At 42.9% G+C, this 18,593-nt stretch overlaps 1 protein-coding gene across 5 annotated transcripts; it reads left to right on the top strand.

Moving 5' to 3' along the window:
- Positions 1–1,158: 1,158 nt before the first annotated feature.
- fsip1 (fibrous sheath interacting protein 1) lies at positions 1,159–17,155 on the top strand. Of its 5 annotated transcripts, none has more exons than XM_087144414.1 (14): positions 1,159–1,292; positions 3,419–3,484; positions 3,997–4,184; positions 5,066–5,150; positions 6,069–6,274; positions 6,772–6,925; positions 7,695–7,802; positions 8,408–8,562; positions 9,868–9,972; positions 10,890–11,048; positions 12,489–12,623; positions 12,749–12,913; positions 14,160–14,322; positions 14,647–17,155. In XM_087144414.1, exons 3-14 carry the CDS (start codon positions 3,999–4,001, stop codon positions 15,642–15,644), a joined length of 2,619 nt encoding a protein of 872 aa, XP_087000540.1. In that variant the 5' UTR covers positions 1,159–1,292; positions 3,419–3,484; positions 3,997–3,998; the 3' UTR covers positions 15,645–17,155. The 5 variants fall into 5 exon arrangements, with proteins under 5 accessions (XP_087000540.1, XP_022107762.2, XP_022107761.2 ...); XM_022252070.2 differs by having other exon boundaries at positions 3,416–3,484; positions 3,995–4,184; XM_022252069.2 differs by lacking the exon at positions 3,419–3,484 and having other exon boundaries at positions 3,995–4,184.
- The last annotated feature ends 1,438 nt before the right edge of the window (positions 17,156–18,593 follow it).

Here is an 18,593-nt window from a genome sequence, read left to right as displayed (position 1 = left end):
TTCAGCTTCATTCATTAAGAGTTAGATGCAATTAATTCTTACATTTGAAGTGAATAAAAATCGTAACTATCAACTTTATTTTGAATTAAATGCTCTTTTAAACCCGTACTCTAACGTTATACTCACGAGAGTGAGTAACTATTTCCTTTTTTTCGAGCAGTCATTAAAGAGAGTCATATTTAGAATAGTCCTTCTGTACATTCAAATTAATCGGAAGCCTGATGAAGAGATTAATCAAAAATCCAGTTTAACGCGACAGCCCATTCTCATCAGCAGAGACAGGGAAAATGTAAGCTGGAGCTATTATTGACGGGCTTTTAGAAGGTATTTAGATTCGATTTTGAAAGGTTATTTTTCTTCTAACATGTGCAAGCTATGTTTCAGTCTTAACATAAAAAATTATAGCACTCTAATCGACTTCTAAACAATGATGTACCCAGGGTAGGCAGGGTGCGCGGTCCTGGGCAAGTTGCCCCTCCCCCAAATAGGTTGCCATCGATAAGGGACTGAAAACGCCAACACGTTAAAAATGACTCTCTCCATCTTCCTTGAGATGATATTTTCTTCTTTTTTTAATGTTAAGATTATGGCAGCATCCAACATTGAAACTGTTATGTTTGTTGTTTCAGATTTGTACTGTCTGTAGGTGAGTTGTAGACAAAAAGTGCATAATATATATGCTTTGTATACTTGTCTGCATGAAGACAATAGGGTCTGTTCTTTTGACGTCACAGTCGTGTTTTTCCTACAAGTGGCTGCTAAAACTATGACCGGCAATCCGTACAAAGTACAAGAATAAATCAGAAAGTGTTTAAAATCCCACGCAGCTATCAGAACTCCGGATAATACACTTAAAATACTAAATCATAAAATGAAAATGCTTCCATATTTTAAATCAGTGGGAAATAGGCAATCACCGGTTTGAAAGAATCGGAGGCGAAATCTAAACCAACCAAAAGGTGTTATTTTTGCAACTTGTAGGAAATTAGAGTGGTTTATATTCAGAAATATCACCTTTTGTCTATAACCGCAATCACTACCTGTTTTCATTTTTACAACCCCCCCCCCCTTTGACCCCGCCTGTGGCGCGCGTGCTGTGTCAATATCTCGCGCTCTCGCGTTGGAGTACGAGTATCCCATGATGCTCCACACAATGCAGAGGAACGAACATGGCGGCGCGTTGTCGTTGTCTAGGAACCATGCCTGAGGAGGAAGCGACTTGAGTTGGAGTATTATCGGAGTAACTTTAATTGACGCAGCATTCTTGGTATTGTTTTCTCCTTGCTTTAATGGTAAGAGGCAAGTTCATGTCAATTGTCGTGATGTTAATAAGGGTCCTAACTTAATTAGGCCTAGGCCCGCGAGCTATGTTTTTATTGCGTAGCCATTCCCATTAGCCTCAGATGTAATATATCATATAACAGTGGCTGTATTTCTTCTCCGTCATCGCATCACATGCCCTTGTGCATCAGGTGCATGGTGTGTCTTCCTTCCTAGCCTCCAGACATGCCAGACCATGCATGGTGCATGTCATGTCTTTTTCTACCTCCATGATTGACATTGTGCGAACCGAAGGTGAATCTGTCAGGTTTCGTAAGATTCATTTTGGAGGGAACCGGCAGCTGCAGATGGTTTGTGCATTGTTTGGATCATGTTGTGAGTTAGCATTTTGTAAATTTCAATCTTTTTTGATTGTGACTACGATCACATCCTATTATGAAATATTTACATTTTGTGGATGATCCGACTGACTGTCCTATGTTTGTTAAACATGTATTACCACCCCTCTAGTGTATTAGTATGGTCCCAGCTGCCCTAGGGGCAACATGGCTGCTGATTTCACTTTCGGCAAAATTAAATCGGCAATTTTCCTAGAGTTTAACCAGTTGATGTTAAGCCAAAATATCCTTTCGAACACTTTTTACTATGGAATACAGCTTCTTTTGTTTTTTAACGTGTTTTGGAGGTGTTGAGGCTGTGTTGACGACCCGTTGTGTTGACGCTAATTAGTATGACCGCTTTTTATAGGCCTAGGCTGTAACGTTTCCACTTTTGTCGTGATTCCATAACTTTAAGCTAGCCCCACTGGTGTAGCATGGACTCTCGCTATGGTAGCGAGAGTCCGTGCCACACTAGTGGGGCTAACTTTAAGCATGATAAGAGGTGTTTTTGTGTGACCCAGCCATTTGACAGTCCTTGAGTGTTTTCCTAAAACTAAATTAGGCTGTAGCCTTCCAGCACAGCAGTGAACATGCCCAGTGAAGTGAGTGTTTTGTAATTGTTGGCCTACTGCAGTAATTCTGTTCTAGGCCTATAGACCTACATTGTCACTGTGAACATGAATTTGTATTTAGGCCTTTGGGGTAGCATGGACATCCGGGATTCTTGCAAAATGACAGGTACTGCGCCGGTGAAAACAGCGACCTTGGCGACGTACGCATGCATCAGTCAGTCCGAGGATCAGGTTATGCCCTCTCTTTTCTTTGCTCAATACGTACGCACGCTCGTTGCAGTTGCTTTCACCCGCGCAATGTGATTGCTACCCATAAATTTGTGAAACTCCCAGGTATCCGCGCTGCTCCATAGGCTGCCTAAGGCTAGGCCCAAACGTTATGAGGCCTTGGCCCTAATTCAGACTTCTGTCAGATCTTAGTGCAATTGCAGACTTTTCTCTCTTGAAATAAGTTCTCGAAGAGCCATGAATCATGAGAAAAGTGACATATCCTACAATTAGTGTACATTCTGATTTGAATCAAAGGATAGCATTTCAACTTCTGTTTGGAAAAGAATTACCTTATCATGGATGGAAGATCACGAAACCCCATCATGTTATGTTAATTGCAAACCCCACATCAGTTGGGATATTCAACGTTCATAATGCTGTGAGACAATGCCAGCTGTATTTAAAAATACATATGCAAAATATGTGACTGACTCCACAAAAATGGGTATTATGGGACATTCTTTTTAAACTGAGTTACATACTCATTTGAATTGGTTACATTATAGCTTTAATTTAGTGTAGGTTTGAACCCTGTGGCAGTTTGCAATCTGGAGATACATGTAGTCTGTACTGATTTTTGTATCATATCACATTAGGCCATGAGGAAGAACTTCCCGGATTTCTGTCTAGACAAGTTTGAAAATCCATGAGGCTTTTTTCATTATTCATTATTCATTAGTTGGTGAGCAAACTGCACATCGATAGGGAGTACGCGTCCATGCAAAGGGAACCAACCTTGAAAGTAGACTACCTCTCAGTCCGTATTGCCTCATCCCATTTGTATGTGGGCACACTACAAAGTCCAGTTTACTTTGCAGCCATTTTTTAACCATTCCCGACGGAAAAGAACAACAGTTTTTCTGAAATAATAACTTTTTGGAAAATAATGAACTTGTTTGGTGGCTGTTTCAGCAGTATGCGGGCGGTGGACGGAAATCTGGGATATTCATTCTCACGGCCTTAACAGAAGTGCTTTCACAGGTAAAGCCCTTAAACACAGGAAGTGAAAAAAGAAATCAGCAAAGAAGGAAGTCTCTTGAATGTCCATAGCAACAGCGAGGCTCTTTGTATAAATTACGAAAGTATTGATATAATATTAGCCAATAAACCAAGAAGTAAAACTGATATCACCCTTTTCCGAATAGAAAGCCCTTTATGCATGAAATAGCACAGCATTCCTGGAAGCCCTTTTTGCAGAGCAGGTCACTTTCTTGTGTTTCTACTTAGACCTACCAGTTTTGTGACCTCCAGGCCTAGCAGACCATCCTGTTGTCGAAGCTATTTAGCTCAGATTAAGAATGTAACCACTAAAATTTTTACTCAAGCCTTCAAAATTATTTGAATAATTCTTCTTTCAGCTGTTCAGTTCCATTTAGTTGAGTTGGTAAGAATCTATAGTGGTCTTTTTTTTTAAAAAAATTATCCAATCTGAATCCGTTCACTCATTTGGGAAATTTTTACACATGACTGCAAACATTTTGTATCTCGCAGAGCAATGGATATCACCAGAGGTAGTCTAGCTGAGATATCCCGGCCAGCCAGCAACCATCGCAGTCATCACCGGCCGGGGAGTCGTGTCTCACTGGGAACCCCATCATCTGCTGGTAGCACTAGGCAAGGGGTTGACACAAGCAACTCCCTAGAGATCCTACCTCCTGAGTCCCCAGTTGTCAATCAACAGGTAAGCAGCATTATTAACCAACACCACTGTTGTAAAAAGCATACGTTCTTAGGGTCCCGATCTCTTGAATTCTTTCCTATACTGTTACAACAAGGTATCAGTTATAAAATAGCAATTTGGCTTGTCCTCGCAACCTTAATACAATTGGAGTTTGTACAAACAAGGAGAAACAATACTTTTCCTGTCTATTTCTTTTCTGGCTTTCTGCCCCCCCCCACAGATGGACTGGGTTGAGAAATCATTGTTTCCCATGCTTGGAGCATTTCCAAACTCAAGAGACTGTAAATGTTTGAGTACATGTAGTTGTCTTGGGCCAAGTCCCATCAGCAACCACTTGCCAAGCACTGGTTGATTTACTCGGTATCCAAGATTTATTTTACGCAAAAAATTGAGTGAATGAAATTGACCGCTGACTTGTGCATCAAACTCGGCCTTTGGTGTCCAACCAGACCACAATGTTGAGCCTCACAGTTTTTCAGTCATAAGGCCAAGTACATAAATAAAGCTGTTTCTCATCTCCAGGGGCTTCCTTTTCCCCATCCTGTTTTCTTTTTCTATCAGTGTGCATTAATTGCAGAGATTTTGTATGGGTTTCTGACATTGGTGTGTCATTTCTCATGCTAACTTGATTTTACCATAGAGGTACTCAGGCACGTGGCCTTTATAAACCCACATCAGTTAATAACCTGCCTTTTGAGAAGCAACTGACAAAGTGATGTCTAGTGTTACAGTGTACTTGTTGCCTATTGCCTTCAAATCATTGAACCATTCATGAACAATTATGTTCATAAAAGGCATTAGCTCCAGAACCATCATGTGGACCCACACTCACACGTACTCCTTAAAGCTTGTGTCCTGGATGCTGTTTCCATCTCACACAGGAGTTTGACCTGGAGGTCGTTGAGCTGTTTTCCTCGGACTCCGACAGCGAATGCAACGTGGGCAGCCAGTCAGACGACGGCAAAGGTAATGCAACATGAATGACTTCAACTGACCCTTGGCTTGAAAAGAAAATAAGGAAAGCGATGACTGTGACCCAGTGCCACACTCTGCCATGGTGCTCAATCGGCCCCGCTGCCGCCATTTGAAAGTGCGGCATCATCAGTACAGGTTACAGGGGCCTATTGGAGACGAGATTCATCCAGCGTTTGATTATCACAGTTCACCCAATAACAGTGGAACAGAGAATGATATGGTGACAGTTGAATGCCATAGCCACTAAGTGTTCATGCAAAGATGCTACATGGGTTTGTGCACATTCAGATGAAAATTTAGTCATCCTTTTTTAAACTGTACATAAGCAAGTCCATTTGAATACTTGATACATGTACGTTCCCTGTTCCATTCCTTTTGGTCAATAGCAGGTTGCCCAACAAAGAACAAACTGTGTCCAAATTACTTGGCTATGGATTGTAGTGAGACATAAGTCTATGTGAGGCAGCTGCAGCCGCTAGCCCAGTGGCGTCCATGGACTCATGCATTATTTCCAGCCACATATGGATGTGGCTCATCTACTAATTCTGTTGCTAGAACTGTCATGGTCAGGGGTGTGCATTGCCTTTGGGTTTCTCAAGCTTACTAATAGGACATGACACAATCTGTATTTACATGTTATTACTTTGCCTTTATTGAAAAGAGTACATTGTAACCTCTGGCCAACACTCTTCCTACTCCAAAACTTTGACCTGGATCAGCCCATGTGTGGAGAAAGCTTGAGCAATAGTTGTTGATGTATCAGTGTTTGAGTGGTTGATTTGTGTCTTGCCAGCATTTTTTCGTACTATTTGATATCCCTCGTTTTTTCTTCAATATCTATTGTCATTAGGGATTAAAAAGAAACAGCCTTACAGATCAATCAGAATGTGCTTCCTTCCTTGTCAATAGAAGATGGGGGTGCACAGCAGCCAAACAGCAACGGTCACAACAACAACGATAGATCCAAGGAGGGTCATCAGAGAAGTAGCAACAGTGGAGCTGACAAATCGCCGACCGGACCTGATCCCCTGGACAGCATCCCGGATCCCAAGATTCGAGAGGCCATGAGGAAGATGCAGCAACTGGACCGCATCCTGGCCAAGAAGGTGCTCAAGGTATAGCCAGTTTGTCTCAAACATTTTCTGTTTAACCCTAAAAGAGCTGGTCTTTTTCCGACAATCTCACAGCTCTCACTGAAAATCTGTAAACTCGACAGCGTTTTCTCATGACATCCCATGACTGAATGACATCAACGGTCACAGTGTCCTTCCTTGACATGCCACATACATGTACACAGTCAGTTTTAAGTGTTTATCAGTGAATTAGGTTCGAATACAGCTAATAGATTATGGCTGCTAAGTCACATGGCCTAGAGTGGGTTTTAAATATCGACAAATGCGGCATCCCACTGTAACAAAGTGTTTCATGAGATTTACCAAAAATAAACCTGATGTAGGTACCATACTCGGACTACTGATGTGCTGGGTACTGTACCTAAAATTGGCTTTATTTTAGGAGCTGACTGTTTCACAGAATGTGTATATCAGAGACGATTCCTAGCCTGGACCCTTTGGCAATAGAGTTGCATCACCAATATTTGTGTCTCTCCTAGGAGAAAGAGGTGAAACGCCAGCGGCTGCAGGCCCATCGTGACATGGAGCGAGAGCTGCAGGGCCTCAAGCCAGAGGGTAGGGATGAACAGCGGGAGGTGTCAGACAACACCAGCCGCTTCTTGGCACTGGTGCCTCCAGCCAGCCACAGTGAAGGTCAGCAAGACCAGCCCCGAGCCCATCCCCGACATATTCTCCCCCTCTCCTCTCATCAGCGTTGTCGTCCAGCTCATCGCAAGTCTCTCAGTCATGAGCTGAGTCACATGCTATTCAGATGGGCTATGACAGAAGCATTCCTCTGTCCTCGTCCACCCCTATGACTGTTTATTACGACCCCAGTAACAAGTACCCAATTACTCACAACTGGTCTTGGAAAAAGGCATTGTGCAAAGGGGCCTTGTGAAAGGACTTGGGATGGACTGGACCCCAACACTGCCACCCCTTCCTCGTTGTTAAGTCCATCAGGGCAAGTACCCATTGCCATGCAGAGGAGAAGTACCTTTGTGGTCATGAAACTTTCCAGCCCTTTAACCCTGGTGATTTCTATATGATTTTGGCTCAAGTCATTAAAAAGCAATCTGGTTAACATCAAGAAAGCATTCCAGTTTGATTTTATTCCAGTTGTATGATGAAATGTTTCGAAACCAGACTGAACGTCGGTACACACTTGCCACAAAAGGGAACACAAATGCCGCTTTGTGACATCAGATGCAGTGTTTGCGCTGTGAATTCACAAAAGTTGAATGCGTATCAACTCAAGCAAATTTGGCTGCAGATGTTTTGTGACGTCGGTTCGCTTCACAATCACCTGTTGTGTGGAACAGCCTTCAGGATAGCTTTTATCATATTTACCGTTAGGGGAGTGGGCAAGACTAGGGTTTTGACATTGATTTTGGCATGACATCATTTTCATTTGGGTCTCCAGGGATTTCTCTGGACCAGGAGCCAGTGGATCCAGTATTCCAGACCCAGCCAGCTGAAGGGGATACACCCATCACTGGGGTCGTGGCTGATGGTGCCCCGAGAAACAAAGGTATTTTGACTATGATGGATCGAATTAGGTGAGGGCATCATGCAGTGATTCAGTCCTAGAGTCACTGCTACAGTTTGCAAAATAGGCTCCCAATTTCAACCGTGCTTCAAAAGCATTGTTGTACATGTCCCTGATTGTTTTAATTTGTAAAGATGAACCGAGAAATTGACTGGAGTGTAATTTGGACATGTGACCTCTTTAAACACCGTCCTGGTGCTCTACCAACTGAGCTCTCCAGCCCAGTGTAGGCTAGTCTTCCCATTTGTCAATATGCTTGTTCAGGGGTGCTTGTCTGAAGCCATGAAACCTAAAACACCACATAGCCGGGGATCACGTCCCAAATACACGATGCAACCTGGGAAGTGGTGAACAGGGATCTCTCAGGGGGATATGGCTCTTTGAATATTATTCATCAAAGAACTGTATGGGGGAACTGACTAGGTGCTTACGTATTCCCAGTGTAAAAAAGGTCGTTACTCCCTTTTGGAGTAAGAAGAACTTCCCAAGAATTCCGAGTGACAACCTTATCCATATTACCAGTGGAACTAGGAAAGTGCCGACTCACCTGCCCAAGTTTTTTTTTTTGGGTTCTGCATTTCCACCAGATTCTAAACTTCAAGCAGGAAACAGCACTGACAGAAGTAGTCAAGTAGCGGGTGAGGGCAAGACGAAGCGTGGGGGTAGGCAAAGGTCAAAGGCCAAAGGTCCAGATGACACGTTGCCAGGAGGGGGCAATGACTTCATCCAGAGGAACATAGATGTAAGTTTCTTGTGTTGGGCCCTGGTTACCTCCAAACTCTGTCTGGGGTTACATACCTGCTAAAAGTAATTTTCTTTACGACATCACCTACTAAGTGTATTGCTTTCTAATCCTGGCCTATTCTTTGAAACAAAGGTCAACCCTTGTTTGTGGAAAATTTGCTGCACCTCTGCACAAAACGTTTATCACAAGTGACTGCGTTGCAGTACCATCTGCTCATAAGTTGGTTACTGAAGTCAAGATTGACTCCACTAAGAGGAAAGTTGTAGGTTCATAACAACCTTCTATGTAATTAGGTGAAGTGGAGAGAGCTACATGTAAATGGTGAACTGTTTGTGGTCCTTGAAGAGCTGAGATGTTGGCTATGAACAATGTTTGATAGAAAAGAAGGATCACTTTGTCGGTTTTTTGGAACTATAACGTCAGCACCATTTGTTTGCCATGCAGGGGTTATTAAGCAGGTGGGTCATTCTATAAATTTGGGGTCCAAAGTGTGGCATTTTTCTGTCCCTGTTACCTCTGACATGTATACCATCTGACAAGTTTGACAAGGGATGTATCACTGAAACTGATTTCAAACTATTTTTAATTGTTCGGGAGGAAATTTGCAGTACTTATTCAGTTTTCAAATTAAACAGTGAGTTCTAAACATGAAAAATCAAATGCCAGACATTACAGGAACGGAGAAAAAATGACCCCAAATTTGTAGAATGACCCAGCATTTAAATCTACCAGCTTTCCAACTGCTGATAGACCTTATTTCATGGGGAGTCATTTTTCAAAAATCCTGTTCCCTGAATCTATCATTCGGTGCAATGTGTTCAATGGCATGGTGCCAGATTTCTGGGGGGTTCCAAACCTCGCTTCCAGACACAGCGTAAAACATTTCGATATCATTTATCACAAATTTATTGGAAACAAAAATCGGCATGAATTTGTATGCACTTCCATTTCATCGCTGTTATTTTTAGTCTCAGGCTCCCAAAATGAAAGATTTTACCTCACTTTCAATTCAAGATGGCTGACATATGATTACAGTCTACTGCATACGCATACTGAGTGATCATTTATACATTGCCAAAAATGGCAGTGTTTACATTTTGCTGTTTTCCGTATACAAAATCAAAAGGTGCTTCTAACAGAGGGAACTGTGACTTTAACATGCAAAAGTGCTTGATAACTGTTTTACATAAATGTAAATGGTGTTTGTAACCATTACAAATTTTGCAGGGCAGCGTTTGCAAGAGCAAGACCTAGCGTTTATGCACACTATTTTGATTTGGTCGTTCATTTTCATGTCCACAGTTGGCTAGCGATGCAGGGAATGTTATCGCCATGACAGACGACGAGAAGAAACGTCTGGAGGAGTTGCTGCAAGACGTCGAGATGCTGGTGGATGAGGAGGAGAAAGTTAGTGTGTGTCAACTTAGCAAATCCTCAATTACCTACCAGAGAAATGTAAAATGTTCTGTGCCATGTTTTTACAGAATAGTGCATTGTGATCACGTGGAGATGACTTCTTGTGTAAAAAAGCACACGAGAAACCTGTTCATTACTGAAAATCTTGATATATATGATATTATAAAGTCGTACTTTTGGTGTAGTGTAATGGTCACAGTGTGGCAGACAGGTCGAAGCAAGCTGGATGTAAATCCAGGCAGTATGCATGCACTTACTGTCAGTGGGCACGTCATCTGTAGGAATGACATTGTCAGTTATAGCCAGTACTTAGCTGAACTGGTGTGAACAAAGCCAGAGAATAGTGACAGGTGGACAGTAGGTGCTTTAGTTTTTAAGTGGAAAAGATATCAAAGACAGCATGTTTTTACTGTATTTTTGTAGAAATGAAACTTTATAGACAGAAGTACTCAAGCGCATGGGTGCATGTCCCAGAATTTTTTGGTTTTCAAACCCTCGCTTGTAAAAAAGAGATTGTAATCATGCTGGTTGGGGACCACGCGGACATGACTCAGAGCCACGTGGTGCGTCAAAACTTTTCTAAATTGGCTGTAATTCTCTGAACAAATTCCCATGGTTTCTTGGCAGTGTCATGAATGTTAGGGCTTGTATAAATTGCTTTTTCGTAAATTCCCAGCATGCATTACAAGTCAAAAATAGTTTCTCAATTTTTCTTTGTATTTGTATGCATAGGTACCTCAACTTTTGCACTGTTGAAAAAGTAGCTGATGTGCACGACACTGTATGTGTTGTGCCTAAAAATAGAAGGGGGGCACCTAAAAATAGAAAGGGGTTATCCTAGCCATTACATCATACTCAAAGAGGAAACCAGCCTATGTACTTTCGTTGTTGTCATTTCTTAACTCCAGGCGGACAGCACCCATGGCATGAATGCCTTGCAGCTGTCAGCTGGAGTGGGCTACATCCCTGATGCCGACGAGCAGCAAGCTCTCCTGGACATCGACGCCAAGCTCAAGGCTCTGCTCCCTGCTGAGGACTTTGAACACATCAGCACTACCCCGTCGCAGGTAATCCCAAGCTGACGAAAATCGCTTTGATACTTTCTGTTTGACTGAATGCTTTTTATGTCAAAGTGCTGAGAGGAAGCTCACTCACTTCACAAACCCAGAGGCCCAGTTTAAACACTTTAAGACCATGGATGCATTGACCCGGCTGTCCATGTACACAGATATGGCTGATGGGTAAAAACCAAAGATCGTATAGCGCCGCGAAGCGCAAGATAGTGAACTTCACTGTAAATACACGTTAAACCTTGTAATCGCGTGGGTGCCATTTGAGCAAGCAATACGCCTGCGCAATGCACATTAATGCACAGACACAGGCGCCGCGGCAGGCACGTGCACCTGGTGAGCCTGCGCCTAAGCATTACTGTAAACTGCGCGGGCGTATTGCTTGCTCAAATGGCACCCATGGTAATTACACCTTTTGGGCAGAGTTATCCATCTTGCGCCTTTGGTGCTATACGATCTTTGGTAAAAACATCAAGAGCATGTCAACTCGCCGGTGGCTGAAGTTTAAACATGCTGATCCCCATTTATTTTGTACACACACACAAATTCTGTGGAGGTGGACCGTGTGTTAAACTCTAACCACTGGCCACTGTGCAGGGCGTGTTGCTGTAGCAAACATCTCTCCTTTGGAGGTGCCCTGGAGTGTTTAAAAATACGAGGTTGATATAAGAAATACCATACAAAAATACTGTTCATATGACTCCGGTGAATCAGTGTTTGTGCTGTTTGGTACTTTGGCTGTATATCCAAAGTTGGCTGCCATATCGTGTTGTCTTTAGAATTAAAAAAATCAGCCCCAAATACTGCCATTTTCAAGTGAGATCATTTGCTTAAACTGCTTGTCAAAAATCAGTTTATGTAGATGCCCAAATGCCATGCATGGAATAACTGGGGTTGGGCTCGGATTTCTGGAAATACTCAGCTGAGAAGATGTCGTTGGTCATATATTCCACTTAGCTGCTCCATGAAATTGATTAGATTGGGTGTACTGTGCGGTGACACTGGTAGCTGCGTTTTGCTGACATGACCTTCAAACTGTCCAGGCTCACAGCTAAGCACCTGAGCAATTTCCTCCAGGAGAACGAAAAATGCAGTCAACAAAAATTGTGAAAGAAGTGCAGCATTGTTTTGCTATTGTGAATGACTGGAGTGCATCCTATGTTGGCAGTGGCTGAGGATGGACTGTCTGTGCCCATTTCTTTAGCAGTGAGCAAAATAGTGTCGTAGTATCCCTCAGAACCCACCGACCAATCAGAGGGCTTACACAGCATTCAAACATTCAGGACACATGGGAGAAAGAATCACCATGACATCTGGACACCAGATACATGTCAGGAGCTGCGTATTGCCCTGGGTGTATAGAGATCCCGTCACCAGTCTACATGTTTTCATTTTCCTTCCAATCAACAATTTTCAGTGTGGTTTCTGTTGTTGTAGGGGAGAGGCAGCTACTATAGAGATGAACCCGGTGAGAAGATCCTTAAAGACACTAAAGATGAGAGGACACAGCAGGAGCGACTGAAGAGGATTGAGGTTGAGCTGGAATACCTTGAGAACCGTGTGGAGAGAGAGGTAGGCCTGCTTGCATCGTTACTGTAGCGTACATGGTGTAGCATGTTTTGCCCATGCAGAGGAGAACACCCTCGTGGATAGGGATGTCTTGAGATGATGTCTCCCTTGCTTTGCTTCCACTCCAGATCTATAAGTCCCCGCGTCTGTCTCAAGAGAACCTGTCCGAGCTGTTGGAGCAGTGCTCGGAGCTGAGTTCCAGGGCTGCCACGGAAACCGACTCCATCCTCCAAGCATCGCCTCGGTCTGGTCACGTCTACTCTTCAGCGGATGAAGATAGTTATAAGGCCCAGGTAATGGCCCCTCACAATCTAAAATACAACGCCATGTTTAACACATTGTATTGGATACAAGTAATTGCCAAATCTGCACCAACATCGTATATGTTTGTAGCTTTAAAGTCAAGATGTTGCCACAGTAATTTTAGTCCACATGTGAAGCATGCATATTACTTAACAAACTACCAGCGGGTGAGGTCATAGCCTGTTGTCATGAGCGTCTTTGACCAAACCATATTGCTTCATGCTAAATAACTCAATGTTGGGAAAAGGTAGGATAGGCTGCCACCTGCATGAACACTAATTATCCACACAGAGTTATGTCCCAGACCACCCCAAATCAAGGATTTCCACCATCTTGGTGTTTGAAACAAGATAGCAGCTTCTCTGTCAGAAAAATTTATTTTTTTCTCCTAAAATTAGTAATGAAGGTGAAGGCCCAAAATGCAAGTTAATAAAGCTGGTCGTTGCAACTGGCAGTGAATCCAATTGCGTACGAATCTTTTTTCAAATACTGTGAATTGATAACTTCAATCATAGACTTAACCAAGTCAGGATCCTCTGTGACATTGTCTGCATTATACTTTGGATATGGAGACTGCGTCTTTTTGTGTCCACTTATAACCGAGAGGTCAGAAATCCCAACTTGACGAATCTGCTAACTTTTTTGTACACGGCGAATGGGCTCATCTACCAAAACTGGTAGCAGCCAATCAAATTGCCAGACTTGTTTTTACATTGTTCATACCTGCAGTGTAATGCCAAGTCTACGAGGCTGACTACTTTAATTGGTGGAATTTCAAGTTTTACCTCTTTTGATTGGTGGAAATTCCGTATACATTATGCAAGACATGTCGTTCATATGCAATAATGAATAACTACACATCACAGACGGGGGTCTGATTGGCTCATCCGTCGAGTCAGACTTACTGTAATGTTTGACATACGTAAACGATGTACAATAAAGGCTATCAAATGAGGATGCCTTTACGAGAGTTATTCGAGCTGCCGAGTGCAACGACCATATCATTGTGTACAGACTAGTGAAGGGTTGGCTGGGGAAGAGCAGTGTAAGTCCGACTTGATTCAAGTCTACTTCAATCAAGGCTGCAGTCACCTTGACTAATGGCTGTTAAGACCTCTTTCATTGAAGCGGCTATTCCATGGACTATATTAACAAAAAAGCATGGATCTTATCAAGTTATTTCCAATTGTCTAATCACTGGTCTAACTCTAATCACTGTGTACATGAAACCCTCAGGAGGCAACGCCAAGACTTCCAGAGGATGTCTTGCAGAAGCTGCTAGCTGATGCAAGGGAGTCTTGCCTCTCGGAAAGCAGACTGAGCTTGCTCACACCTGTCAGCTCACTGGACACTGAGCAGATGCTGACATCCCGATCGGAGAGTAGCGATTCACAGTCTTGTAAGTCATGTCCTCAATGAGGTTCCACTTGGCTGTCTAGAGTAGTTGGACTTTAAGTGCCAATTTATGAAATAAGTCGTAGCCAAACTATTAGAGCTTTTGTCAACAATTCAAGATCTTGATACCGGTTCAGATACTCTTGAATTTTAGCTCTGCAGTACAATGAAAAAATGAGGGTAACTCGCCAAATATTCCCCCATAAGCCCTGATCTTGCAGAATGCACCAGTGAATCTTGGCTGTGTGGGAGCAAGCTTAGATATCTACTTTAAAATATTTCCGAAGACTTTTGGCAGTCTCAGTTCTTGTCTATTTGATGTCAACAGTTGCAGTGGTCTCCCAAAGCACCATCAAAGAGTTGTTGAGGAACCCGAGAGCAACGTCCACTGTTGCGTCGACCACCGGAATGATCATGGACATTGCAAGGAGGGGCCAGGACGGACCAGCAGAGGACGATTTCAGGACACTGCGCGATGCAACATCTGGCCAGGGGTCAGTTAGAGGAGGGACGGTCAATGGTCACAGTGGCCCGCAGGATTCAGCCCAGGATCTGAGCCCAACTGTATTCAGCCGAACTTCGACCCAGCACAACACAGCGGCCAATCAGAATCTATCCCTGGATGGTCAGGACACACCTCCATCACCTCGACATTCACAGCAGTCACCCCAGCCTCACAGGTCCAACACGGGCTCCAACCAGGGTGCAGAGTCAGCTGTTAAGACCAGCCTGTCACTGAGAAGCTTCTCAAACAGCACCGACTTCCCTGCCGTCTCGGCTTCCCTCAAGTCGCCCGAGCCTCCACCCTCCAGGATTCGGAGCAGGAACGGTGCTCCCAGCAGACCCAGAACATCCACCGGATCGCCGAAGCCATCTGCCTCTGCCAAGGACACTTTTTCCTCTTCTGTGGGGCATAAGCCCCAGCTCTCTGTAGCTTCAGAGGCTTTGGACTCCTTGCCACAGCCTCCCTTATCAAGACAAATAGCGAGGAGCAGCAGAACCAAAGCGGCCAAACCACTTGCCGGGTCAAGCCTAGATTCCAGAGGAACTCCGGACTCACTGGCCGGACACACCGATTCCAGAGCCTCCACCAACACCCTGGTGTCCTCGTCTGACTTTGAGTATGAGGACAACGAGGAAATAGCCCAGCAGCTTTTGTCCCATTCCCCCGGCAGTGGGAACACAGGGCAGAGGTCCAAGGAGGACTCGCCTGGCCTGGGATCAAGCCTGGTATCCAGAACTATTGAGCAGAGTGTTGCAAGGAGCATTGCAAGATTTGAAAAGAAAGGAACTGAGGAAGAAAGATTTAGTCCACCCTTGGTGTGAAGTCTTCCTGGATCAGTGATTTTGTGACTGAGATCTACTGTCTCGTTTCAGAGAGGTGACTGCTTTTGTCTTTCCAGTTATCATTGACCTGTTCAACACGTTGACTGCCGCGCATAATTTCAAAGGGGCGTTCCATTTGCCAAGCATTGGACGCACGTGGGCATATTTAACAGGTACCTTTCAGGTGTCTGTTTGAACATGAGCATTATACAGATGTTTACGCCCTCCACACTGCCAACAGCATATTTGTCTTGTTCTTCAGTGATGCCAGTGTATTCAAATTTACATTACAATAGCCTCTCATTTCCTATGAGTGTATTCATGGTGGTGGAATCTGGTACACCTGCGAATATGTGTGTACTCGTAGCTGGTAGTCAGTGTGTCAAGACTGCAATAAGACTGCATTGTTCAGTGCAACTCAAAGCATACAGCAAACTTCATGTGTATTGAATCAAGTCACACAATAGTTTAACAATGGTTGTCACATTTTTTCCGCTTCAGTGTCAGGTTGAAATTGTGTAGGGCTTGGTGGGAGCTATTGGCACAAAACCAAAACTAGTCGGTCAAATCGGCTCAGCTAAAAAGCTGCCTCCAAAATTCACCACTCTTTTGGTTTTCCTTGCCAATTTTATTAAAAACTCATGCCATTCAGTGTATGGCCATGTAGATGCATTTTAGATTGAGTGCTTCTTTACATCACCATTACAACATCCAAAACTGTCATTTAATTTCATGTTCCGAACAGTAATTTGTTAGATGAGTGGATTAGGCTTCAAATAGTCCCTTCGTCCATTTAAATTCATCGGAGGCCTTGGGAAGGTTCTTGATCCATATATCAAAGTGGATTTTCTTGGAAAGAAAAACAGAAAGCACTTACAAATAACTGTGCAAACTTTGTTTTCATGCTTAAACAATTAAAGCCGTTGGTTACTTATGGCAGGTGCTTCCTGATTTCTATTTGCATGCATATGAATGACTTTAGAGTGAGTTTTCCAGGAAAGTAAAAGACAAAAAAGTAGAGAAATGCACTAGAATACAAACTGTTTTCATATTCACACAATCGAAGTGCCTTAGTTTTCTTTCTCCATTCAACTTTTCATGTGGAATCGTCAGTGTTGCATAGTTCCTGTACACCGTCACAAGAAATGTTGAGGCAGCCTTGTACAAGCGACTCTGTTGTGATAAAAAGACTTAGTTTGTACATGTATTAAGACTATGGAGTAGGGATATCATTAACCCTATTCCTCCAGGTTTAAAGAGCAAATTTCACAATGAAAGAAATATATGGAATGCCTTACATAAGGGGTATCACATCTAAATTGAACACTTAAAGTTTAAAAAAAATATAAAATATGTAAGCAAGAAAAAACAAAGAGACTTTGCGCTTCAGTAAATCTTATGCAGACCACCAATTTCTGTAAGATGGAGGGTTAATTTGGAGTAGGTTAAAATATTTGAATCCAAATTAGTTAAAAAGAATGACTAAAACGTACACTTGTTTGGATGAAAAAGAGAGTTGATGTGATAGAAGTATGGAAGAAACCCCAGTATGAACGAAAGAAAAATATGGGTATGGATTTTAAACCTGTTATGATGAACGGGAACTCTTTTTTTGAAATTGGTCGGCGAAACCTACAATAATGTCAAATTAATCAAGCACATAAGCCGTGTGTGTGTTTCTGATAAAAGGTTTTCTTTAAAAATATACATTGAATAATATTAACCAGTATACCCCATTTTATAAAGGAGAGTACTCTTCGTGTCTTTTCACATACTTACAACCAATTTGGCTGAATTGAAACTGTTCTGACATTTTGTCCATGAGTTCATTTATTTTTTTTGGATAACGATTAGATGCAAAATACTTTGTGGGACTGTCCCCCCCCCAAAAAAATGTAGGCCTACTACATGTACATTCGTTCCTGTTGATATCATTATTGTATGCATGTGTATATAATTGTATATCTATTGCTTCAATATAAGTGTTTGATATTTACCGTAAATAAAGATTTTCTTCCTCCACACTTCTGACATTACAGAGGCGCGGTTACTTTTGACAATATCTTCTAGCACTGCCTTTGCTGCAGCTCCCTATTGACATCTCCAAGGTTTCCTCTCCGGATTTAAGTTTGTGCCCCCCCCCTTTTGGGTTGCCGTTTGAATTCTGTGACCTTGATCGTAAACGAGCCATGTTTTTTTCTTTTTTAATTATTATTAGGTTAACACCTCACCAACAGGTTTTTCATCTCGATTGGCCGAGAATGACATTCGCTGTTTTAGCTATTTGGCCTTTTACGGCCAAACTAACTACACGTAGCAACCAAAGGACTTTATCCGTAGCAACCAAGGAACGCATGACCACCGGCATTGCGTGAAAATGCAGACTGCATTACGTCGGGTGCCCGGCAGAAGGGCGTAAGCGCACTTACGCCCTTTCGCCGGGAAGAATGATCATGGCAGAAAAATGTTCCCGGCAAAAGGGCGTAAGAAACACACTTTCTCTGTTTAGTAAAAACGGATATAATTTACTACAAAATCAACCTGGGCTGTACACAAAGCAACCTTTGAACAACTTAGTAAAGGATTTGGGCATTTTTTTACTTTTTGCCAAGAAATCTTCATTTTCCATTAAAATACAATAGTTGCACACTTTCGTCCTTTTGACGGAAAAAGTTTTTTTGCAGTGATCATGCTTCCCGGCAAAAGGGTCTAAGTGCTTACGCCCTTCTGCCGAGCACATGTTGTTTATGGGTCACGCGTATTCTGAAGTGCCAGTCCTGCAGAAGTGGGTTCTAACATTTCGTGAAGCGGTACATTTTGGCAAAAATGTTGGTATAAAATTCTACAGAAATGTCTTATTCAAATAGCTTGGGTGTCACGAGGGGGAAAGGGGATGGTTGCTCCCCAGGGAAAAAGATAAAATGGGGGAAACCAACCAACCAACCAAAA

This window comes from Acanthaster planci, linkage group LG01 (genome assembly GCF_054643075.1).
Source record: "Acanthaster planci isolate LZ-2023a linkage group LG01, COTS_SCS, whole genome shotgun sequence".
Lineage (NCBI taxonomy): Eukaryota > Metazoa > Echinodermata > Asteroidea > Valvatida > Acanthasteridae > Acanthaster > Acanthaster planci.
This window is presented reverse-complemented; position numbering and strand designations above follow the sequence as displayed.

Coding starts and splice junctions, on each gene's coding strand:
- fsip1 (XM_087144400.1), top strand. Junction 7,803..8,407: donor TGGTGCCCCGAGAAACAAAG/GTATTTTGACTA, acceptor CATTTCCACCAG/ATTCTAAACTTCAAGCAGGA. Junction 12,914..14,159: donor AAGATAGTTATAAGGCCCAG/GTAATGGCCCCT, acceptor TGAAACCCTCAG/GAGGCAACGCCAAGACTTCC.